The sequence below is a fragment of the Lampris incognitus genome, chromosome 1 (genome assembly GCF_029633865.1).
Source record: "Lampris incognitus isolate fLamInc1 chromosome 1, fLamInc1.hap2, whole genome shotgun sequence".
Classification (NCBI taxonomy): domain Eukaryota; kingdom Metazoa; phylum Chordata; class Actinopteri; order Lampriformes; family Lampridae; genus Lampris; species Lampris incognitus.
This window is the reverse complement of record NC_079211.1, coordinates 128,656,305-128,681,593: the sequence shown is the minus strand read 5'-3', so window position 1 is coordinate 128,681,593 and position 25,289 is coordinate 128,656,305. Positions and strand designations below refer to the sequence as shown.

Sequence of the window (25,289 nt, the reverse complement as noted above, 5' to 3'; positions counted from 1 at the left end):
TATAATTACCACAATGCAATTTACTCCATACCCTTTTCTTCATATTAGTCTCTAAAATATATTCATTCTTACTGCAGTTTATCTGAACCCTTTTTAATCATTCTCATTTACAGCAATAGCTCTGAGGAAAAGCCCCAGAGTGGAGTAAGACATGCCAAGTTCCAAATCACTGTGTTTGAGTGCCTTGCCCAAGAGCACACTGACAATTATTGTGTGTAGAGTGTTAATGTCCACTGGTATTTCTCAGGCTGCTTTTGTCAGGATGGAACAAGCAGGAAACATCCGAAGACATCATGCTGTAGACATTTCTGCAGATTCACCAACACCTGTGATATAGTTCAGCCTGCTCTCAATTTTCACCACTTACATTTTATACAGGCTCTGTTGTAAGTTGCCTTGTTTTGACTATTAGACTTACTTTCCTTTTATTTTGGCAGGCCAGGACTCAGTGCCTCAAATACCCTGCCTTAGTGGGGTGACATTGGCGAATGAATACAAGACCCATAGTGCTGGCGTGCTGATATTTACCACTAATTGACTTCAATGATGATCTTCACAGGGAACCAATGAGCAGCTATTGCTACTAGTAAAAAAAAAAGGATAATAGCGCAAGTTAATACTATGAAGTCAGTTTAAGCGCCTTATAGTGCCACGAGTGCATAAAGTACATGGTACGGCTGGCCAGATAGAGAATCAAATTACTAATCCTCATTGAACTACAGAGGACAGTGCACATTTTCAGAGCTCTTGTATAGCTGCTGTATCCTATTGGTAACAGCTTGAGACACGTAGCGACTCTGAATATCTGTTAAGATGTTGCATCTTTGTTTTTATTACTTTCTCTGACAACTCTGACATTTTTTTGGGTTGCATCACATATTTGTTGTATTATTATATTGTCTTCAGCCGTGTCTGCAGGTCTCATGCTATCTAAATTTTAATTCTTTTGCAGCTGAAATGACCCATTTTTCCCACAAGGATCATATGCATATTTAATCTGATCCATGGGCAAACTGTGGATTCATCATTTACATAAGGTACGAGACAATGAGCGCTTTTCAACTGTACATTTATTTCCAAAAGGCTGCATATACATTTGCAAATCCTACTGTACAGAAAACATCCAAAATGTCCATAATTATAGATACAATATACCACAAAGCTGCCCTGGCATTACCAAACATAGGTGTTCAGCACTAGAAAAGCTCTGCAGCCTATTCAACATTATAATCTTTAATATTTTTTTTTCAACTAATACCTTTAAATATATGTCAGTAAGATTAAGTTTTCTTTTTTCAGCCCCATCTTTACAACATTCACCATTTACAGTAGTTAAACAAGGCACAAGAATAGTGATATGAAGCCAAAGGCCATGCGTGAGGAAAAAGAAAAGAGCATGGGACCAACTCAAGTGACAGAACATCATGGGTGCAACAGTAATTTTTTTCTTTTTGTTTTTTAGCTAAGTAAACATGTTAAGTCTTACACCAGAGCATTATACATTGTGTATATATGTTTATGTGTGTGTGTGTGTGTGTGTTCACATTTAGAAACAGAACATCTGCTTTTCAGAGTATGGAAAACAAGCAGCTGAAATATTAGCCAAACCGAAGGTGAATCTTGAATATGCCGCAGTGTTTTCTACAGACAGAATGCTGTTGATGCAACACAAGCCACCTCTACGCAGAACGAAAGCACACATCTCCATTTTTGACACTCTTGCTCGCAGGAATGGAAATGAGAATCCAATTAGTCACAATTAAGGAGACAATCACATTGAAAAATTAACTTTTGTACTCTTCTCTAACCAGCTGAAATCATTTTAAAGATCAGTATAATTTCATTAACAGTGCAGAATAGAAATAAAAAAAGGCTTTAACGTGACAGGATGAAAACATTCACATACTTCAACCAGGTCAGCAACACTCAGCTGCATAAACCACCATGAGAGTCTTAATTTCAATGTCAACATCTCACAGTTGACCGGTGAGGGGCACATTAAAAAAACAAAAACAAAAAACAGTTAGCTCTCTTATCATGAAATTTGTCTAGACGGATTTTAAAAATCCACTTAAAAAAAATATCCTTACCATCATGTCCTCTTCTTTTTAAGTGAGAAATGGTTAATATCAATATCCTGATGATATAATTCACATCCAGGACATCATTTATTTATATTTTCCATATGACGTATGCCTTTCTGACCAGATGTTTGAGTCAATATTTTATTTTCAACATTCTTCTCATCAAGAATCGACATGACTATAAACTTGGTATGCACAATTTAAATAAAACTTCCATTACATGTGTGTGTGTGTGTGTGTGTGTGTGGGGGGGGTTAGGCATGTTGGGGCCCGATATGCAGTTATGTGACAGAAGTTTATGGCGATAAGATAATGTAATTCACGCACTGCAGTGACAGGAAGTGATGTTGGGCAGCTTGCCCTGCTCCTCCCACCCGCCTCGTAACATACGTGATGTCACACTTCAACTGTCATGGTCAACTTTTTCATATCACCATGTTTGATTCAACCACTGGCAGTTCACTGTCTTCTGTCAGAACTCCACTACGCTCAAGATGAATACGATTAGGGGGGAAAAAAAAGAAGAAAGACAAATACAGTTCAAACCAAAATCAAATATTTCTCTCAGCTGTACTTTCCACAAAGCGTGCCACGGTTTTATTACTCTATTTGCATGTTAATACTAATATGCAAATATGTCCTGATGCCATATGGATGCTGAGGAGAGAACATATTGTTAGTAAAATAATGTACACAAGTGTGCAGAGGGTAACACCCCCCACCACCACCATGTCATCCACAGAAAGGGGGTGGGTGGATGGGGTGGGTGGCAAACACACAGTACACCACTGAGACGAAAGGTGACCTGACCTAAAAAGAAGAACAGAACCCGAGTGGAAAAAAAATAAAGAAGATTTACAGGAGACTCAGACTGATTCTTGAAAGAGAAAGGGGTAGACCCGATGGAAGGCAGCCGCAAATCTCCAAAACAGGAGTGACTTGGTCAGCGCGTCGCCCTCTCCACTGCTGTCTACTTCCTGCCGACAACCCTTGATAAAACCTCTCAATGCACTGCTGATGTGTTGTTCTCCATCACCGGCCACGTGCACATATGGTATGCACTACGTTTAGTCCGTCAGGGGTTTCAGACTCGGGCTTCCATCAATGTTCCTCTGCGACTCTCAGCCTGTGTACTCGGGAGTCGAGTCCTCTGTCGCGTGACTTTTGAGTTTGTCCGTCGGACACAGACACGCCGGCCCGCTCGGCTGTGTGTGCCGGAAGTCGTATGGCGGTTCGTCCTGGCTCTTGGGCGAGCTTCTGGAGTGGATCTTGCTGATCTCCTCCAGGGCGCTAGCCAGAGAGTCAAGGTCGCCTGTGTCCTGGTGACGGGCCTCCCACAGGCTCAAAATCACCGCGGATGGACTCTGCTGTTTAGCAAAATAACAAAGGTTTCTGTGGAGGAAGCAGTAGAAAGCGGTATATATCAGTGTGTGTAATGCCTGCAAGAGAGTTAAGAGTCTTTGTGCCACGTTTGGATTTGAAGCCAATTTGATGTAATTTTCAGTGGTGGACAAATTATTGACCAGACTGTCTGGATGCTCTAAATCCCAGTTAACATACCTAAAAGGTGTGAAATGCTTGCTTTTGCTGTTATTTCAGTTGGGCTTTTTTTTTTTTTTTTTGCTGTGTCAAATTTTTTTTTGACTAGTCAATAATTGTGGAAATTTTTAACACTATAAGACAATTTATGCATTTAATTTTGGTATTGCATGTAAGGAGAGCGAAAAGGAAGGAAGAAAGGGGGGGTTGCCATGTTTACTATTTATGTCTTGTTGATCAGAGATGTGTAAAAGTAGATGGCATTTGTGTATAATAGAAATCCTTAAAAGACAGTGTTGAAATACAAAACACCCCCTCCCCTCAAGAATCTAGTTCTACAGTGGTTTATAAGACGAACCACTTAGTTATCAAAATTAGTCATATAAAATATTGTTACAAATCACTTAACATTTATTCGAAAATAGTTTTTGATGTTGTTAAACGGACAGGTGAAAGGGTCGATGATGTGAAAATCAATGCGGTGAGATGGAAACAGGAAATGACATGGACACATATGTACTGAGACATAGACATGCTGAATAGATAGTGATTTTAGTATAATAGCATATAATGTGGAGTGGTCATGTCATACTGAAAGTGATATAGATGCAGATGTTGTAAATGGGACAGTGGTATTAGTACACAAGTCTGAAATGAACAGTGAGGTAAATATAAATACAAATATGAAATGGACCTGAAAATGGACAATGATAAGGACATACATTCTGTGATATGGACACATTAGAGTGGATATATGTACCAGAGTGGTACACATTATAGTGGATATATGGAAGAATGTGAACTGGACAGCGAGATGGACAAATAAGCCATGACAGTGCATGTTTATGAGTAGATATACAGACATCAGAGACACATTTCTGTTTGAGAAATCTTAGGTTAACCCTTATAACATAGCTTGGACATGGTTAAGTAGCAATCCAAAATATGTTACTCCTGCTGGGCTTCTGTTTATGTTCATTTTATTCCCTCTAAGTTTGTGCGGAAGATTATAAAAAGAAAGTAAAATTAAAAATAAATAAATACAAAAATAGCCTTTGAATTTTCCGTTGCCCACCAGCTCTAAAAATACTTGTTGTTCTGCTAAATCCAGTGGAGGGCAGTATTACACTGACATGCTATGCTACATTTGCATAAAGAGAATAACCCACCCAGCTGAAAAGGCTGCAGCCATTGGTCACATCAGGCTCAGTTCAAAGCAGCCTAATGTACAGAGGAAAGCTTATCTGGGGTAATTTGGAAGCCTTAAAGACTCCTACATACCAAACCCTCATGAATCACACACTCAATGTAAGATTATACAGTTGCAATGAGTCAATACCAAGGCGAAAACAATGTATTGATCAAGTAAATGTAAGGTGCAGTGTCTCATAGCACATGCATATTCCTTATTTGTAAAAATAAAAGGATTACATATGAGCCACCCACACCAAATCATGATCATGATTACATAGACATTACAGAGCCTGCTTACATTATGCAAGCTGCATAGCTAGTAATGTTAGAGGAGCAAACAGTACAATGCTGTTTATTGTCCTGGGGGAAATTAAGTTTTCAAGGCGAGTAGAAAACCACGGTGCTCATCATACGGAACGGTGGTCAACAGACAGCTTATGCATTCGTATACAGCTAAATTTCCGTTGCAGTCATTCAAACACAGACAAGTGAGAAGGTAAGCTGCAAAACACACCCAGTGGTGATCAACATGTAAAACATTCACGAGTTGGAAAACATTCACAGCACTGTCGTGTTTTAAGACGATGCCAGCATGTTGGACTGTGGTGCACTTTGTGTACAGTTAAATCAGATTCACTGTCACACGCTCAGACGAGGACACTCACCGATCTAGGTTGAGTTTCTGGGCTAGGAGCTGCCAGTCCTTGCCCTTGGCATTGGCAGTGTCAAAGGTGGCACAGATCCTCTGGCGGATGGACAGGGGGATTTTGAAGGCCTTGGGCCCTGTCTGGGAGGTGACAGTGCAGTCCGTCTGCATAAAAAATGGGACCGACTCCTTTTCATTCTTGAAGGACAAAAGAAAAACAGACTTTAATCAAACCTGGGTCACGCAGCATGTGTGAATAAATCTCAAGCTTGTTTTAATCTACTTGGGGTACCAGATGGGTAAGGTGTGCTGCATCAATACGCATTAGAACGAAGCAGGTAGGCGGTCGTTCACAGGAACGTTACAAAAACAACATGAAATGAAAATTGATGTTTTTATACTGTTAGCTCATTTCCCAAGTCATATCATGCACCTAATCAACAACTTATGCCAAAAAAAAAATATGAAAAAATTATTTTTTTTACTTATTTTACATCCAAATCTAATCACCATAACTTCCTCTAAAACAGACAAGATTTTATGATTGTCACCAAGTCCAAGTGGGCGTGCGAGCAACATTCCAACCAATAATATCATAAAATGTTTTGCACCGTCCAATCAAATCCTGAAGGATCAAATTACATTCCTCCCTACATTTTCTTCCATCCTAATATCCTATCTTGCTTGGAAATACGCCACATTACAGAATCAAGATACACTCTGAATGCAATTTCATGCTGTCTTTAACTTATAAATGTTGCCTTGCAAATCCTTTATTGTGACTGTCTAACTCTCTGTCACTTATCGTAATTTTCTATCCGACAGACCCCAATCACCCAGCACCCACTGTAACATGTCTGTTATACTATCCTCTACACAAATACTATTTGACCCCAGTCTGACTGCAAAGCCCCCTTTTTCGTCGGGGTAAAATGTGATCTCTATTGTATGCCATCTCGAGCAGCATGAGGATGGTCTGTGAGTTTAAATAGTGTGTCCTCTTCTCTCTATTAATACACAATGCAAGCTCAGGAGAGCTGGCCCCTGCTGTCAGCGGACATATTCCACCAAGGTTAGATAAAGGTTGCATGAGAAAGTGAAGTGCCCTTCGCTGCCGCAGAGGCTCACCTCGGCCACGGCCGTGTAGACCTGCAAAATCTGCTCGTGCCCCTTGACCTGCCGCACGCTGATTTTGCAGGAGAGCTGGGTGGTGGCAGGGCTGTATCTCTCCAGAGAGAAGGCACAGTGCAGTGGTTGCTGGTTGCTGCACCACACTTGGAGGAAGGAGAATTCCTGAGGAGGAGAGGAGGAGGGGGAAGAAAAGGATAAGGGATTGCAAGATGAGATATAAAGTACAAAGGGAGTCGGACACCTCCTATATGAGATGGCTCAGCTTGTCCTTCTCACTACCACATGTAGGCAAAAAGATAAAAGATTAAGAGACGAATTTTCCATTTAAAATAAGTTAATCTACTATAGCTTTAAACATGGCAAGAGGGAGAGAGAGAAAAAAAGCCCCTCAAAAATAATTTGCAAATACAGCATGGGTTGCACTTAACACTGATAATAAAAGCTGCTTGCAGGCTAAATATTGTAAGGAGGACGTCTGTGAATGTGGGGAAAAAGAAGCCTTTGATGTATAATTAATTTCCAAAGGGTGGGAACATGAGGGCGGGAAATGTCCTTGACCTCCAGTGCACTTCTTTTCTTTCATATCTACATATTAAGGTGACCTATAAATGATTCCTGACATGGACCACGGCGTTAAAAGCTCCAGTCGGGGTGCCTACAGAAGATTTAACTCCTGTGGCTTTGATCTTCCTTAGCCGTTGCAGCACACCAAGGATAATGGAATGAGGGTGTGTGGGTGTATGTGAGTGTGTGCGTGCATGTCGAGGAGGTGATGGGGGTGATGGACATTGAAGACCCTAGTTGCTTTTTAGCACTAAAAGCTTGCTTGATGTATGGCGCTGCATGTGGCCATTACTCCACACCGGATCTCAGAAAGATGGAGGTTCCCAGAGCCTCTCTTTCTTGGGACTGTCATAAATAAGGAACTAGGAAGTGCCAATTTAAAATGTTGAGCCGTTAGCCTGTATTAAGATGTGGAATAATACAATACAGTTGGGACAAAGTCAGGTTGTTCTGCTGATGTGTGTATTCTGTTCATTTCTGTTTACATCCAAATGCAGTTGAAAAAACAAAACAAAACAAAAAACAAAATGATTCTATCACTGTGACTGACGGGGTGATGCTGTCAAACATCTGCTGAGACTTTAGCAAGTACCACTCTTTGGAAGGACTGACTTCTGCTCTTGGATGACAGTATCTAAAAGAAATCAAATTTTTCATGATAGGAAAGAAGATCAAGGTCAGATCTGCATACTGAAACAGTCCAATGCCACTTTCACACCAAAATTGTGCATAAATGTGATTATGGTGTGAAATTGTGCATCAACGCGCACCGTTTTTGCCAAGCAGAGTGAGCCAGAGTGCATTAAGTCACAAAGAAGACAGTACATGGAATAAGTGATAAGTCACAGTGTCTTCTGCCTCGTGTAAATGCTGGAATGCATTTCCCGCAGAGGTCAGTTATTTGGAGGTTGAAGTTTAATCGAATTGAACTTTGAGTGCTAAATCTTACAGAATGTCAAGGCAATGTGTGCTGCTTAAGCTGCTTTATGCTCCATTCATACCAAAAGGTACAAGGCAACAAGAATGAATGAAAAGTCAACAGAAAGCTTCAACTTGAGGCTTTGTTGCTCTGAACTACTGCGTCGCACCAGGCAACTTTTTGAAAGTTGCCAGAATCGACGAAGTGACAGGCAATCATTTTTGTTTGTGATCACAATGCCATGACCCCTGCGACGTCAAGCCTGGAGGAGAGAAGCCAAAATAGAGGATAAATGGATTCATGCTGTTTTCGCATGTCCCGCTTTGCATGATAACACCTTGGTGTCATACGAAGCCCGAAATAGGAGGAAATTAGCATGGTGAAAGGATCAGCTAAATTGTTGGATTCTCTGATAAGTTTTTATTTGCTTTGAAAACACGGAGTCATTGTAGCTTATGCTAGTGCTAACGCTGCATAATGGTGTAGTCAAACTTATCATGAAATTGTGGCCTAGTTGGTAGCACTTTTGGATTTTTAGGGTGAATAAAGTAGCATGTAGCTTTTGGTGTGAATGCAGTATTAAGACAAGCGTGAGGGCGCCGGCACACCGCTGAATCCTCCACAGGATAAAAGAGCCAGTAGATGTGTCATCAAAGAGGTGCAATTGTAAGTAGAGAGCAAGAAGTTAACAAGCAGAGAAAACAACTTTGTGGGCTTGTATAGAATGATAGCTACACAATGAATCAGAGCACCTGAGACTACTACGTCACAGCAAACAACTCAATAGGCTATCAAATAACTGACTCCACAAACCTAATAGCCCCATCTGAATGTTGACATTGCTCAAAACTGTATTTTTTCATTATCAATTCATTATGATTTTAATGTGTTGTTGCACAGCTTAGAAAACTCAGATATGCATAACATTAGTTTGTCTTCTTTTTTGTTCAAATTTCACACTTCCTGTATCACATGACACACTGTAAAATTGCTGGCTGCCCTTGAAAGGTCAGCGGTAAACGGGGTCAAAGTTCAAACCCATTGAACTCCGAGCAGAGCGCTGTAATGCCTGGTAGAGCACTGTGCATCACTGGAAGGTAGCACTGCGGTGAAACACTCACCATAGGAAAACAATGGCCAGTGCTAAGAGATTTTGCTGCTACACATATGTAAGCACCCTTAGGGCTGCACAGCTGTCTGGGAGAGCACAGCTACATCATCCATCAAAAACTGTGGATGCGCTCTAAAACCTGACAGGCACAGTGCCGGTTTGTGCTGGTTGGGCATGGTTTTCACGCCATTCAATTTACCTCGGCATACCAAACGGCACATGCAGCTTGTGCCTACCTGAATCTACGGCTAGTGCAGCAAATAAAGTACCATGTGTTCCAAAAGAATGGCACAAATGGGGACTTGGAAACACATATCTTTTACATAGCTAGGCACAGCTGGAAAATGGAAAAGTTATTGTGTTGTCTTTGCATTTCGTATTGTCGTCATCGACACTTGCCATTTATTGGTTACCAGCTGATAAGGAAAAAATGCGATACCTGCCACCAGCGCCCCATTTTAAGCAGTTTTCTTGCCACTACACAATATGCAGCATACCTGCAAGACCAAATGGAGCGTACCTGATGATCTTGCGCTACGAAATGCAGTTTTACGATTCTGGCATGACATGGCGCACTTGTCTTACCTGACATGTGGTAAAGGGTTTGATGCTCCAGAGGAAATGTGGAACATCCTGGATGGACACCTGGAGGCTGAAGGTGTTTGCTTGGAAAGGCAATATCTTTGGCTCCTCGAGGAGCTGTCCTCCTCTGCTCCTTTCTGTGGCCACCACTCCCTGGAGAGGGGAAATCAGGAACACTTTGTCATTTCCCCTAGCCCACAGCAGTGCAACACAGAGACAAAAACACATATCCAAAAACTGTAAGAACTTCAAGAACACACATATCCAAACTAACACAAATATCCAAACTAAAAAAAAAAAAAAAACATTAAAAAAAATTGGGAAGCCAGGATGATCGGAACAGTTATCGGAACTGCCGGTCTGCATGGGCTAGCAGTTTGCATAGCCTGCCCCGCATCCGCATCCTGTCAAACCGCCCTCGGTGTTACCTCTTCAGGCACAGCTCCAGGCAGGGCCGTGGAAACTGGGCCCACAGGATGCAGCAGACCAAGCTCTCCAAGCCAATCCAGTGCCAGCTCTCCCAGCCATCAAACAAAGACAAACTTAGACGCAGATGTGGAAAAAGACACTGCGTGGACGGTACTGGGTGAGGCCACTGCAAATGTGCATTCGCACCACCATCTTCCCACACCAGTACTGGGTGAGGCCGCTACAAATTTGAATTCGCACTGCCATCTTCCCACACTGAAAGCAGTGTGATATAGGCAATATAACTGATATATTTAATAATAATAATTATAATTAATAATAATAGGCTCCAGCATCCCCGTGACCCTGAGAGCAGGATAAGCGGTTCAGATAATGGATGGAATGGATGGCTAGTTAATAATAATTAATAATAATAAAAGAATAATAAGTGGTATAATAAGCAATATAAGTGATATAAGCGGTGTGAAATAAAAGAAGAGAAGAAACCAGAGTGAAGGAGGGCAAGAAAAGAAGGATGAGGAGGAAAAATAAGAGAAGATGCAAGAAGAGGAGATAAGAGGTAAGTAAGGAAGGCAAGAAGAAGCGATGGCTATGTGACATCAGAGAGAGGACAGGCCTTGACTTTGCCAGCTTACAGAGGGCAGTGGAGGACAGACAGAGATGGCAAGGACTGGTTGCGGATTCAACAGCGGTGCCCCAAATGACCTCTTGAGAGGTTACGGGAAAGGTGAGGTGAGGTGAGGCGAATGAAGGAAGGCAATGGAGTGGAGAAAGATGAGAGATGACAGAAAAGGATGATCATTAAAACTTGAGAATAGAAGAGGCGAAAGAAAAGGAAGGAAAGAGAAAAAATAAGAGTAGAATAGAAAGGAGAGAAGATCAAAAAATGAAGCGAAAAAAAGTGACACAAGTCCTGTTCATTGAAAATACACTACCTCCGTATATCATTGCAAACAGCTGTTAGTGAGTTGTTTCCTGTCATAAATGTACCCCTCACTTGTATCAACACAAAAAGTGGGCCTTTGTGAAATGGCATCAAGTTGCCTTTAAACAAAATCCATTTGCATAACATTTGCAGCATGACACTCTGAAGTTTCAATTTAATACAGTGGAAAAGCATGTATCAGGGCTAATGTCCATCTCCCAAACTGAATTTGTGATGATAAAAGAGCTCTTTGATTGTTGCTTGCAGGTATTCATCTGTCATCATTGCTGTCTGTCCCTGTGGGATAGTTCAGGGTATATGCTGTCTATCCTTCACCATCTCAATCACAAAGGCAAAAGACAGAGAACAGAGCAATGGCTAATGCCAGACTACACTGATGGATTCTGACAAAGTGTCAGCGGGTGTGCACTTGTTTAGGTGTATGCTTGTGTCTGTGTGTGTGCATGTTGTGTGTTGGAGGTGTGTACCTGGGGTGTGGTGCTTATCTATCATCGCTTTGGCTGTGAAAACAATCAACCGGTGGCAAAATCCGGACAAAAAACCTACTAATAGAAAAACAAATACGACGGTGGGGCATCTGTTGAACAAAATGTGACATGCCTCCCATCTGCCCTCTTTCAAAACTGCTAGCTGGTGCAGTGGCCCGACAATGCTGAAGCTATGCCGCTTTCTCTCTTCCTCCCATAAATTCACTATCTTGGTTTTTGTGATCCTGGGAAGGGACTTCCCTTTGTCGACTGTGGCATTTCCTATCGAATCCTATTTGAAAACAAATAGCTCCCCCTTATTTGTTATCGCTGCTTTTGCAGAAAATCCATATAGCTCCAATTTTGGTTGATAGTCATGTTTTTACCTGAAACTGGGTGTTAAACTTGGTGCCTTATCGGCAGCGGCCACAACATAAGCCTAAACACCACTAAAAGGCCTTGATCAAATTTAAAAAAATGTATGACCATGGATCTAGAAATAACCGCCCCCCCCCCCAGGGGAAACAAAACAAAACAACCATAGACTCGTCAAAGATATAGGGGTTCGAGCTTACAGCATTGCTACACCATGTTGTTAAGGGAAAATACTCTTGTAATGCTGTCTGATAGTAATGGCCACATCTGAAAAAAAAAACCCAAAACAAAACAAAACAAAAAAATCTCCTCCTCATATGAGTGCTTGTGTTTCCAGAGACCTCCTGTTGATCCCGAATTCGGCCTGTGATCGACTTTGTGCCGGGCTTCAGAAACACACGGCAGATGAGATGGCGCTAGCAGACAGGGGCCCAAGGGACACGCAAAAGTCTGGCATCTGCTCGGCGGGCTGGGAATTCATAAACGAAAATCCAGAGCGCATTTTAAAGCCAGCTGCTGCTGACGGCTGCTGCTTGCATGACAGAAACGCGATCAGGAGGCTGAGTCACTCCCGGGGCTCACTTGGCTTCTGTTCTGCTCGCTCGCAGCTCTGTTCTGTTCTGTTCTGTTAGTCTTTGTCTCTCTGGGGAGGACAGAGAGCTTGATTTCCCTGAAGCTCATTGATGAGATCTCAATGCTTAAATACCCTATAGGTCGTTGAAGGATAATCAAGTCAAATTTGAAAAAAAAACTTAACATTTGAATGGAAGTGACTACAGTACTATGGCCTGTCTATATAAAAAAAAAAAAAAAAAAAAAACAGAAAAAAAGGACTGGATGGGGATCTGTCAAGCTGTTACGGCGTCCCTCTACACTGCACGACTATTTAACAAGGTTAGTGAATCTGCAATGGCTCACACTGGTGCAACGAGGAAGGAACATGTGGGGGTCTTACCAAGCGACGATGTTTAAATACCCCCCACCAGGGAATATACAGTAATTCATGTTTTAAGGCAATGTTGCTACTCTAAGAATGATAAAATATAACATACATGTAGGGATGGGTACATATAGTCCCTCCCCCACCCCCATATCAGTGCTGAAATTATACTTTTTTTTCTACCCTTCTCTCCCCAATTTTATCCAGCCAATTATCCCACTCTTCCGATCCGTCCCGGTCACTGCTCCACCCCCTCTGCCAATCCGGAGAGGGCTGTAGACTACCACATGCCTCCTCCGATACATGTGGAGTCACCAGCCGCTTCTTTTCACCTGATAGTGAGGAGTTTCGCCAGGGGGACGTAGCACGTGGGATGATCACGCTATTCCCTCCAGTTCCCCCTCCCCCCTGAACAGGCGCCCCAACCGACCAGAGGAGGCGCTAGTGCAGTGATCAGGACACATACCCACATCCAGCTTCCCACCCGCATACACAGCCAATTGTGTCTGTAGGAATGCCCAACCAAGCTGGAGGTAACACAGGGACCCGAACCGACGATCTCCATGTTGGCAGGCAACGGAATAGATTGCTACGCTACCCGGATGCCTAAAATTATACTTTTTTTTAATGGTACTGGTGCCTAAATGGTCCCTAAACCAATACCTTCTTTAAAATAGAGAGCAAACGATGACATAAAAACATGTTTTTTTCATAGCAAAGGCAAAAAAATTTGAAAAAAATTAACTCATCTCAACTGCTTAAATTATACCTACGATGAATAATTACAAAACACGATGCCACGTACTGTCACTTGTTGACAGCAAGTGAATGTGAAGTGAAGGTGTGTGATGGGTTCAAAGGTGAGCACACAGTGATGTTGCTGTTGCCTGTAACTAAGTTTCAGAGCATCATAGGGCGATGAAATACAGTGGATTAAAACCAGGGACACAGTGGCCCAGTGGTTAGCACTGTTGCCTCACAGCAAGTTTGAATGTTCTCCCCGTGTCTGCGTGGGTTTACTCAGGGTGCTCCGGTTTCCCCTCACCATCAGAAAGGCATGCATCTTAGGGTTAATACTTCTGTCTGTGCCCCTGACCAAGGTAATGGAGAACAAATTTCGTTGTAACCCACAATGACAAAATAAAAGTGGCTTTCATTCATTTTCATTCATTCACATCATTCCACAAGACCATATTCCTCCTTGTTCTACATCAAATGGAGATGTGGCATGGGGCCATTAGTACGCAGGACATACTATTTGTACGCCATTTCACCTGGGGGTTAACATGAGGTTAAGATTAGGGTTAAGGTTAACATTAGGCCCAGGGTTGGGGTGGGGGTTAAGGTTAAAAACGATAAGGTTGGGGCGTGCAGGTAGCGTAGCGATCTATTCCGTTGCCTACTAACACGGGGATTGCCGGGGGACACAATTGGCCGTGTCTGCGGGTGGGAAGCCGGATGTAGGTATATGTCCTGGTCGCTGGACTAACGCCTCCTCTGGTTAGTTGGAGCACCTGTTCAGGGGGGAGAGGGAAAATCCACAAAAAAACAAAAAAACAAACAAAAAAACAAAACAAAACAAAAAAACCCCGTTAAGGTTGGATATGGTTAAGGTGGTGTCATCCGGGTGGAATGGCATATAAAAGGGAGTGCCGTTGGCACACACACTCCAGCTAAGTGGGAGGATGAATATTTTTCATTTGTAAACCATCAGGTCAAAGGTTAGCCACGGATCGCGCAGAATACTTTTGTGTGTGCAGAACTAAAGTCTTTGTCTACAGTTGTGTTTAAATGTGGTGCAATTTTACTGTGTGAATGTAATGCATGGCTAATTAATCACGTAATTTTGCTATGGTTTACTGTGCTATGCTGAGCTAATATTTTTCAATTGACGTGTGCTGAATTGTGTAGCAGTAGTAATAGCGCATATTTGTAAGTGATGTACTTGTTTAGATGCTGTGTTCAGTTCAGTATTGTTATTTTCTTGTGTTCATGTGCCATGTTTTTAGATGACACGTAAGCAGAGTGATGTGTTCCTATGCTTGAAAACATGGCTGTTTCATTGTGCGCTGTATGTGTACAATAATTGTGATGCATGAGGCGGTGAAATGTTCTAGTGTCCGCATTGAAATGCTGTGTGCCAGTAAATGAAGGGAATGCTTTTGTATACTTGTTATTCCACAGGCTACGCAGGGGATGAGAAAATGGGGGAGCTATGTGGTTTTTATTCAGAAGACTGCCAGCAAGTCATGTAGTGAATTCTGTAAAACGTGTGCATGGTTCTGTGAATAAAAAAAGGTTAAATTGATTTAAGAAAAAAAAAGACAAAATATTTGTTATGACATGCTTAAATGTTTGCTTTTTTTTCTGCTGCCTGAAAATATTTTGTGTTCGATTGTGTAAACGCTGACCACTGCCAAGCTCACCACTGGCAAACTCCATTTTGTTACTGTTGCTGAAGTATGGACCGTTTGCACAGCAGACATCTTGGCGTAACACAGCAGAGTGAACACACCTGAAGCTATCTGCGTTTTTCAGAGGTGTTGCTGTGTACCAGTATGATGTTAACTGTACTGGAGATGTCCATTACTGGGGCACAGCGACACATAAATGAAATGGACGCCCAATTAATGGCATTTGCTACAGCCATGTTAACCTTGTTATGGTATGCCAAAATGTCTGCTGTTAGAATTATTGAAAGACTCTTTAAGGAACTGTTGGAGCAACATATTAATTTTGTGTTTGTCACAATTTATAGTTTACAAAAAAAATCAAACGTATAGAACAAATATCACGAATCAGCCTTTTAAGTAACAAATCAAACATCTGTAACAAATGCTGTGGCAGGATGTCCGCGTAGCGTAGCGGTCTATTCTGCTGCCTACCAACGCGGGGATCACCGGATCTAATCCCCGTGTTACCTCCGGCTTGGTCGGAGTCACAATTGGCCGTGTCTGCGGGAGGGATGTCAGATGTAGGTTATGTGTCCTGGTCGCTGCACTAGTGCCTCCTCTGGTTGGTCAGGGCACCTGTTCAGGGGGAGTGGGAACTGGGGGGAATAGCGTGATCCCCCCGCGTGCTACGACATCCTCCTGGAGAAACTCCTCACTGTCAGGTGAAAAGAAGCGGCTCGCGATTCCACATGTATGAAGGAGACATATGGTAGTCTGCAGCCCTCCCCAGATCAGCAGAGGGGGTGGAGTAGCGACCGGGACGGCTCGGAAGAGTGCGGCAATTGGCCAAATACAATTGAGGAGAAAAAGGGGGAAAAAATCCCCCCCCCCACAAAAAAAACAAATGCTGCGGCAAAAACTTAATTTGGTGCACTTGGAACATGACCCACAACAAATCTATAATTAGCCAATGCAGTCATATGCTGGAAAAGTCACTGTTAAATAAGGTACAACTGCGCAGTATCACAACTGCATTGCTAACTAAAGCCCCTTGAGGCAAATTTGTGATATTGGGCTATAGAAATAAAATTGACTTGACTTGACTTAACTTAAACAAAATATACAAAAGGTGTCATTTTATTCGTGGTGACCTTTTGTCAAAAGCAAAAGTAATGAACAGTACTCTTAATGACAGTTACATGGAAAGTGTAGAACATTGTCAATGATTTTAAAATTAAATGTGTAACACAGTACACAAATCCAAACATACAAACGTTTGAGGAAATGTCTATCAGATATATTTGACGGCACAGACGCCTCATCAGAAAATTAAGGGTAACATTAGTTTTGTAACAATTACAAAATAAAATGAGCAATGAAATAATAATGCCTAAAAAGGAAGGTGCACGTCTGATGGTGAGCAAGTTAATAAAAATAATACGGCAGTTCAATATGGCTGTGAGGTGGGCATGGAATGAGGTCTCGAACCCGCAACCAGACCATATTGTTGTATTTTGGTATCGTAATATGACACCAAAACCTAGGTTGTGTTTCTGTCTGGTAGGTAGCGGTTTTATCTGAACCTTTGCCATACTGAGTTTCAGTATCCCTACATACAGTGCATCCGGAAAGTATTCACACCCCTTCACTTTCCCCACATTTTGTTATGTTACAGCCTTATTCCAAAATGGATTAAATTCCTTTTTTTCCTCATCAATCTACATACAATACCCCATAATGGCAAAGGGAAAAAGGTTTTGTAGAAATTTTTGCAAATTTATTAAAAATAAAAAACTGAAATATTGCATGTACATAAATATTCACATCCTTTACTCAGTACTTGGTTGAAGCACCCTTGACAGCGATTACAGCCTCAAGTCTTCTTGGGTATGAAGCTACAAGCTTGGCACACCTATATTTGGGGTATTTCTCCCATTCTTCTCTGCAGATCCTCTCGTCTTTCCAGAGATGTTCAATGGGGTTCAAGTCTGGGCTCTGGCTGGGCCACTCAAGGACATTCACAGACTTGTCCCGAAGCCACTCCTTCATTGTCTTGGCTGTGTGCTTAGGGTCGTTGTCGTGTTGAAAGGTAAACCTTCGCCCCAGTCTGAGGTGCTGAGCGCTCTGGAGCAGGTTTTCATCGAGGATCTCTCTGTACTTTGCACCATTCATCTTTCCCTCGATACTGACTAGTCTCCCAGTACCTGCCATTGAAAAACATCCCCACAGCATGATGCTGCCACCACCATGCTTCACTGTAGGGATGGTATTAGCAAGGTGATGAGAGGTGCCTTGTTTCCTCCAGATGTGACGTTTGGCATTCAGGCCAAAGACTTCAATCTTGGTTTCATCAGACCAGAGAATCTTGTTTCTCATGGTCTTGAGAGTCCTTTAGGTGCTTTCTGGCAAACTCCAAGCGGGCTGTCATGTGCCTTTTACTGAGCAGAGGTTTCCATCTGGCAACTCTACCATAAAGGCCTGATTGGTGGAATGCTGCAAAGATGGTTGTCCTTCTGGAAGGTTCTCCCATCTCCACAGAGGAACACTGGAGCTCTGTCAGAGTGACCATCGGGTTCTTGCTCACCTCCCTGACCAAGGCCCTTCTCCCTCGATTGTTCAGTTTGGCTGGGCGGCCAGCTCTAGGAAGAGTCCTGGTGGATCCAAACTTCTTCCATTTATGAATGATGGAGACCACTGTGCTCTTCGGGACCTTCAAAGCTGTAGAAATTTTTTTGTACCCTTCCCCAGATCTGTGCCTCGATACAATCCTGTCTCGGAGGTCCACAGACAAGTCCTTTGACTTCATGGCTGGGTTTCTGCTCTGACATGCACTGTCAACAGTGGGACCTTATATAGACAGGTGTGTGCCTTTCCAAATCATGTCAAATCAATTGAATTTACTACAGGTGGACTCCAATCAAGATGTAGAAACATCTCAAGGATGATCAGTGGAAACAGGATGAACCTGAGCTCAATTTTGAGTGTCATGGCAAAGGGTGTGAATACTTATGTACATGCAATATTTCAGTTTTTTTTTTTAATAAATTTGCAAAAATTTCTACAAAACCTTTTTCACTTTGTCATTATGGGGTATTGTGTGTAGATTGATGTGAAAAAAAAGGAATTTAATCCATTTTGGAATAAGGCTGTAACATAACAAAATGTGGGGAAAGTGAAGGGGTGTGAATACTTTCCGGATGCACTGTACATGCACGAAAACAGACATTTAAAAAAGTTACCTCTCAGACTACAAGTCCTCTTGTTTAGAAAATGATTATCTCACTGCATCCCTACAGTTCATGCATAACCAAAAAAAGTGAATTATTGGCTGAAATATTGAGTTAACATCTTTAAAACTGTACCCCAACCGGCTTGGTCAGGCGTCCCTACAGATACAATTGGTCGTGTCTGTGGGTGGGAAACTGGATGTGGGTATGTGTCCTGGTCCAGCGCTGTTTATAGTGAGAGTCTGGCCAACTGGCTACAAGGGCGCCATATTGCCTACCAACTGGTAGGCAGCTCCGTGCACCCGCTATTCAAAATCGCGCTCACTTCATGATCTCTTAAGCTGCACTTTCAAAGAAATAAGGGAAAACAGAGATGGGTGCCAGGTGAGGTTCTCAGGCATGGTAGGCGTGACAAACGCAGCGGTGAGCATGATGGTAAGGACGCGCCAAGCGGGTACATTTCGGGCGTTGTGAGAGAAGTTGAAGTCAACGTGAGTGAACTGGACGGTACTGGTGATATACTAGATACACCTATAACATGCGCGGATCCAGGGGGCCCACTCGAGCCCTGAATTTTTTCCCCCAAACGACATAACAATGGAGAACACATTGGTCTCTAGAGGCTTCTGATTGGTTCTGACCAGTATGTACGTAGGTCGGTATACGTCATCAACAGGAGAGCAACGATGGCCCATGTGTATTTGTTTACACTTTGCTTTCGCCTGTCTGATGTTGATACTGTAGAGATCAATACTCTGAAAGTTTGGGTTTGGGCTTGTTTTGTGGTCTTCCTAAGGTCGTGTATTTCTTTATTACAATAAAGGGTCTCTAAATTTAAGGCAAAATTCATGATTTTTGAAATTTCTTATGGGTAGGGTGTGAGTACATTTGAGTGAATAATAGGTGTGATGCACAGATATAGAAAGTTTGACACCTGGAGTGTGTTATTTCGAAAAATATTTTGCAACGTTCAGTAGGCTACTAGTGAATGATAATGAGCAATAAGATCTGGGACACTTGAGAAATATTAGGCCTACCTGTCTTGAGGTTTAGCCAGTGCAGCGTCAGTTCTGTATTGGGGCTCTTGTCTAGTTTATCTCAACAATACCCACATACTACCTTGGCTCAGGGTCAGACCTGTCACTCAATCCATCCCATATGACAATCTGACACTGTTTACATTTGCCTGATTTCTGTCAACAGTTATACATGGCTTGGATGTGCGATACAACTGATTTCCACACATCAATACCTTACAGACTCTCGGATTGCTCTCGGTAAGTTAGTTTATCGAAAAATCGTAAACACGGAAATGAACTCACCGAGCACAAGTAGGAATAAGCTGAGGGGGACCAGCCCAGCCTGTGAATCTTCATGGTCCAAACTGCCCTCCTTTGTGCATCCTGTTGAAATCCATGCATGATACGGCCTTGTCCCGGCTGAACGGAACAGCCCCAAGCCGTACACACACCATTTCTCCTTCAACTGCTACAAATCGGCGGGAAATGGGCCGAAAACGCAGGAAAAATCATTGAAACGTCATGATGACAGAGCCAGACGTTGATAGGCAACATGGCGCCCGTCAAGCATGTGACAGGCTCTCAGCCAATCACAGTGTGTGTTGCAAAGATCAAAGTATGGCCAGACAAGCGGTCTAAGCATTGGCTTTGTGTCGATGCAGTTGCCCACTGGGGACCGGGGTTTGCGCCCCGGTCTCATCAGATCTGACTATGGCCAGACTTGACAAAGCAGCAATAATTGGCAACGCTGTCTTCGGGAGGGGGGCGGAGTCGGCTTGCGTTCGTCACATGAATGCATCTCTGTGTGTGTCGGAAAAAGCAGTGGTTCGGCCTGGTTTCGCTTTGTCACAAAAGTGGCGAGGCGTCTCCTTCGAGACTGCCAGCCGGAGAGATGCAGTTGGCGAACACATGCAGTACGAGGGTGGGTGTTTGAAATAAAAAATAGGGATCGATTGGCCACTAAGTTGGGAGAAAAAAGGAAAAAATCAGAAATAGATTTATGGAAAAAAAAAAGTATGGCCAGATTCTCTCTTTACACGGCACTGTCCTGGTTGCTGCACTAGCACCTCCTCTGGTGGGTTGGGGTACCTGTTCGGGGGGAGGAGGAACTGGGGGGAATAGCGTGATCCTCCCATGTGCTACTTCCTCCTGGTGAAACTCCTGTCAGGTGAAAAGAAGCGGCTGGCAATTCCACGTGTATCTAAGGAGGCATGTGGTAGTCTGCAACCCTCCCTGGAACGGCAGAGGGGGTGGAGCAGTGACCAGGATGGCTCGGAAGATTGGGGTGGTTGGCTGGATAAAATTGGGGAGAAAAAAAGGGGGGAAATCTAAAAAATAATAATAAAAAAAACGGTACCCTAAATATATATATATATTTTATTTATTTGTGTATGATATTTCTACTTCTTGTTTGGATACAGTTTTTTTTTCTTTTTGTTGTTATTGTACTAAACTAGACAGTATCGATGTTGATCTTTGATGAGTGCAGTAGTTTTTGATAATTCGGTTCCTCAATCATTCTCATATTAATCTAGTTATTCCTTTTCATTAGCACTTTGCTGTGCTATGATTGGCTGGCCACCTTAGCTAAGCTTCTGGGTTCCCTGCCTGTCTCCACTGACTGGTTGTGCTGATGACACAAGCAGCACAACACTGATTAACATAAAGCTATGAATGTCATCTGACATCAGTGCTTCAAGCTGTCGCTCCCACTAAGAACAATAAGTGAGAGTGGAAGAATGAAAGTATGTAGAGGATGAAATAGATATTGGTCTAATGCAATGTTAAATGCTGAAGGGTAAGCCAACAGGGCCCTGTGATGGCTTAGCGGCTTGTCCAGGGTGTCTCCCCGCCTGCCTCCCAATGACTGCTGGGACAGGCTCCAGCATCCCCGTGACCCTGAGTAGGATAAGCAGTTTGGATAATGGATGGATGGATGTTAATGTGTATATTTGATACTAACCTGAAAGGCGTGTGGTGTGTCATCCACACAGTAGACGCGGAGGCTGTAGTCCATAGATCCGGACTCCATGCTCCCAAACACAGCTAGCTTAAGCCTCTTGACGGCCGCCTGTGTCAGGGGCTCACCAACTAGCGCGTAGGAGCCCGGCTGGTCTAGCAACAGATGGCAACTTGTCGAGTCCATTAGGCAGTAACAGGAAGTGGACTCTTCCTCCACAGACATCACTTCCTGCAGGAAAGAAAAAGAAGAGATGTTCCTGCGAAGACACTCCGGTTAAGCCTATCGGATAAATAAATGATTGTGTCTGAATATACTCGTAAATGACATCCAGGAAATACTGCGAATGAACCACAGTATGGAGAGTCTATTATGCATCGTGGCTTGTACGCTGCCATTGAATTATGCTCCGAGTAGCATTAGAGGAGATGAAATCACAAAGAAAAACACTGCACAGTTTACGACTCGTCTCCCGAGAATGTGAAAACATTTCCTACATGAGTTATGGTGTTACTACATACCAGAACACAAAGTAGTCATTATGAAAAAATACGCAGTGTTTTATTTATAAAATGACAACAGCAGGCGGAGAGCACTTTATTATTTCAGACAGAACTGAATGCATATATCTTTAATTTCCTCGCATTTTCTGTTTTTACTCAAAGAAAAAAAAATCAATGAGTAGACACAGAAAATGGAAGTTTCTTTATACAAATGAGTAGTAATGACACGTCAAGGTGAAAGACCAAAAGTACTGACTTCAGTATTTGAACTGAATCAGGGTTTTGTAATAAGGCAGTTCCTTCAGTGTGCCAGTTCTGCCTACAAATACCTCTTACGAGGTCTTGCTTTTAACTCACAAAGTCACAGGGATGATGTGTCACTCATTCAAGTGTTTTTGGAGAGATGGCTTCCATAGGCTACGTCACTGTAACCTGTAGGCTAGGCGTCTTTCATCAGCACCAGGAGAGGATGTGTACGTACAAAAACTGAAAAAGCCAAGAGTTATGTACAGAGACAATAATCTAAAAAGAAGAAGACGAAGAAGTGATTGTTTTAATAGGCTACATGACAGCTACATGGGTGGGGTTCACGATACAGATATGGCTGTTAAACACACAAAAGTTATATGTCTATGTGCTTATGTAAATATTCTGGCACTTATTTTCTTGTAACATACATTATTCCCCACTTTACAGGTACCGAAGTAGGCTCAAGCAAACCATAAGATGTAATGCAAATTATATTAAGAAAAAAAAGAAAAAAGAGATAGGCTGAAAAAAGTGGCACTTAACAACACAGCCCCAAGAACAGTATTCAAATATTCACTAAAACAGCTATAAAAAAAAGCCTGTTGGGAACTAATCAAAACTATATCATAACTTATAAAACACCCATCAAATTATAGTAATACATTTTCCAATTCAGATTTCATTTTCTGCTGCCTTATAATAATTCCTCATGTTATGTAACATAATGACAACAACCTGGTCATTTAATTACGCACAGCATCCTTTTGAAAGAGCAAATGCAAAAAATGGCAGGAAAACCAGCCTCATTGCCCGGTAACATTTAGATGATTACATTTATTTATTTTTTTAGTGCCTTTAGTAATTGACCTTGTTAGTTGGCATTTTAGTACTTTATATTTGTGCATGTGGCTCTTAGCAGTGTGTTTTACACCGCGGGTATTGTGTACTGAAAGTGCAGTGCCTCCCCACAGAAAACTCCAGGTTGATACACTTGTGTAAGGCCACTGTAATGTCAGTCGTCACCTAAGAGTGTTTTATGAGCAAAACAAACTGACTTGCTGGATGACATTTATTTTATGTTTTTATATTGAATCGAGGCTTTCAGTGAATCCATGCACATTTCTATGGGAAAAAAAACCCTTAAATGTGTTTTGTTAGATCTCAGTGATGGCACTCATTATTTCCAGCCAAGAGCATCTGAGGCTCGGAGCCTTCAAGCCTTTTTAATTACAGCGTGAAACTCAAAAAGACACAAATCATGTATCTGGCATTCATGTTCCCTTTGCTCTGCATCTCTTTTGTACCAGTGCATGTTTTTAGGACTTGCCTGGTAACACATGAAAGAGCTCTTTTGCCATGGAGCACAAAAGCAAGTGTGGACTGCTTATAGGAGGAAGGGCTATGTAAACACAAGGCTGAATTCAAACAAAAGAAAGCAGTGACACCTCTCCATCTGAAACAAGGTGTCAATTGTAGTGCTCCTCTAAAGCAACACTAATCTTTGGCTGGATGACCCACTCTGCAAGGTTGCTATTGTGTAGTGGGTCACACCAGCATCAAAGAGAGAGATGAAGATGAGCGTGGGAGCAAAATGAGCAAAGGGGTCAAGAAGAGACATCTTTGAGATTCGCACTTGACGTTGTATCTTGATGTGCCCTTCCTTGGGGTAAGACAGTGGGGCATGCTCGCACGCTACACTTCTCGCATAATCCCTTTACCAGGGGCCCACCTCGTCCAAGCATTGCCATTGCTTAGAACAACGTTATTTAGGACAAACAGCATTCAGAATCAGAAGCAGAATCATATTTATTGTGAAGTAGTTCAAAAACATACAAGGAATTTGACTTGGTATGGTGGTGCAAGAGGGAAAAATTAACAGCAACAATAAGGTGAAAATTAAAAGAATAATACAATTTTATGGTCTGGTGGTCTGGCGGCCTGTCCAGGGTGTCTCCCCGCCTGCCACCCAATGACAGCTGGGATAGGCGCCAGCATCCCTGCGACCCTGAGAGCAGGATAAGTGGTTATATACACTCACTGGCAACTTTATTAGGTACACCTTGCTAGTACCGGGTTGGACCCCCTTTTGCCTTCAGAACTGCCTTAATCCTTCATGGCATAGATTCAACAAGGAACTGGAAACATTCCTCAGAGAGTTTGGTCCATATTGACATGATAGCATCACGCAGTTGCTGCAGATTTGTCGGCTGCACATCCATGATGCGAATCTTCCGGTCCACCACATCCCAAAGGTGCTCTATTGGATTGAGATCTGGTGACTGTGGAGGCCATTTGAGTACAGTGAACTCATTGTCATGTTCAAGAAACCAGTCTGAGATGATTCGAGCTTTATGACATGGCGCCTTATCCTGCTGGAAGTAGCCATCAGAAGATGGGAACACTGTGGTCATAAAGGGATGGACATGGTCAGCAACACTACTCAGGTAGGCTGTGGCGTTGACACGATGCTCAATTGGTACTAAGGGGCCCAAAGTGTGCCAAGAAAATATCCCCCACACCATTACACCACCACCACCAGCCTGAACCGTTGATACAAGGCAGGATGGATCCATGCTTTCATGTTGTTGATGCCAAATTCTGACCCTACCATCCGAATGTTGCAGCAGAAATCGAGACTCATCAGACCAGGCAACATTTTTCCAATCTTCTATTGTCCAATTTTGGTGAGCCTGTGCGAATTGTAGCCTCAGTTTCCAGTTCTTAGCTGACAGGAGTGGCACCCGGTGTGGTCTTCTGCTGCTGTAGCCCATCTGCCTCAAGGTTCGACGTGTTGTGCGTTCAGAGATGCTCTTCTGCATACCTCGGTTGTAATGAGTGGTTATTTGAGTTACTGTTGCCTTTCTATCAGCTCGAACCAGTCTGGCCATTCTCCTCTGACCTCTGGCATCAACAAGGCATTTTCGCCCACAGAACTGCCGCTCTCTGGATATTTTCTCTTTTTCGGACCATTCTCTGTAAACCCTAGAGATGGTTGTGCGTGAAAATCCCAG

At 42.7% G+C, this 25,289-nt stretch overlaps 1 protein-coding gene across 1 annotated transcript in view; it reads right to left on the bottom strand.

Moving 5' to 3' along the window:
* Nucleotides 1-3,205: 3,205 nt before the first annotated feature.
* Nucleotides 3,206-25,289, bottom strand: part of unc5db (unc-5 netrin receptor Db) — a 137,738-nt gene continuing 115,654 nt past the window's right edge. The window contains exons 13-17 of the mRNA XM_056279580.1: nucleotides 21,530-21,757; nucleotides 9,774-9,923; nucleotides 6,592-6,756; nucleotides 5,483-5,661; nucleotides 3,206-3,476 (exon numbers count right to left, since the gene is read on the bottom strand). Of these exons, the coding sequence (XP_056135555.1) occupies nucleotides 3,206-3,476; nucleotides 5,483-5,661; nucleotides 6,592-6,756; nucleotides 9,774-9,923; nucleotides 21,530-21,757 (993 nt within the window). The remainder of the gene's footprint in view (nucleotides 3,477-5,482; nucleotides 5,662-6,591; nucleotides 6,757-9,773; nucleotides 9,924-21,529; nucleotides 21,758-25,289) is intronic.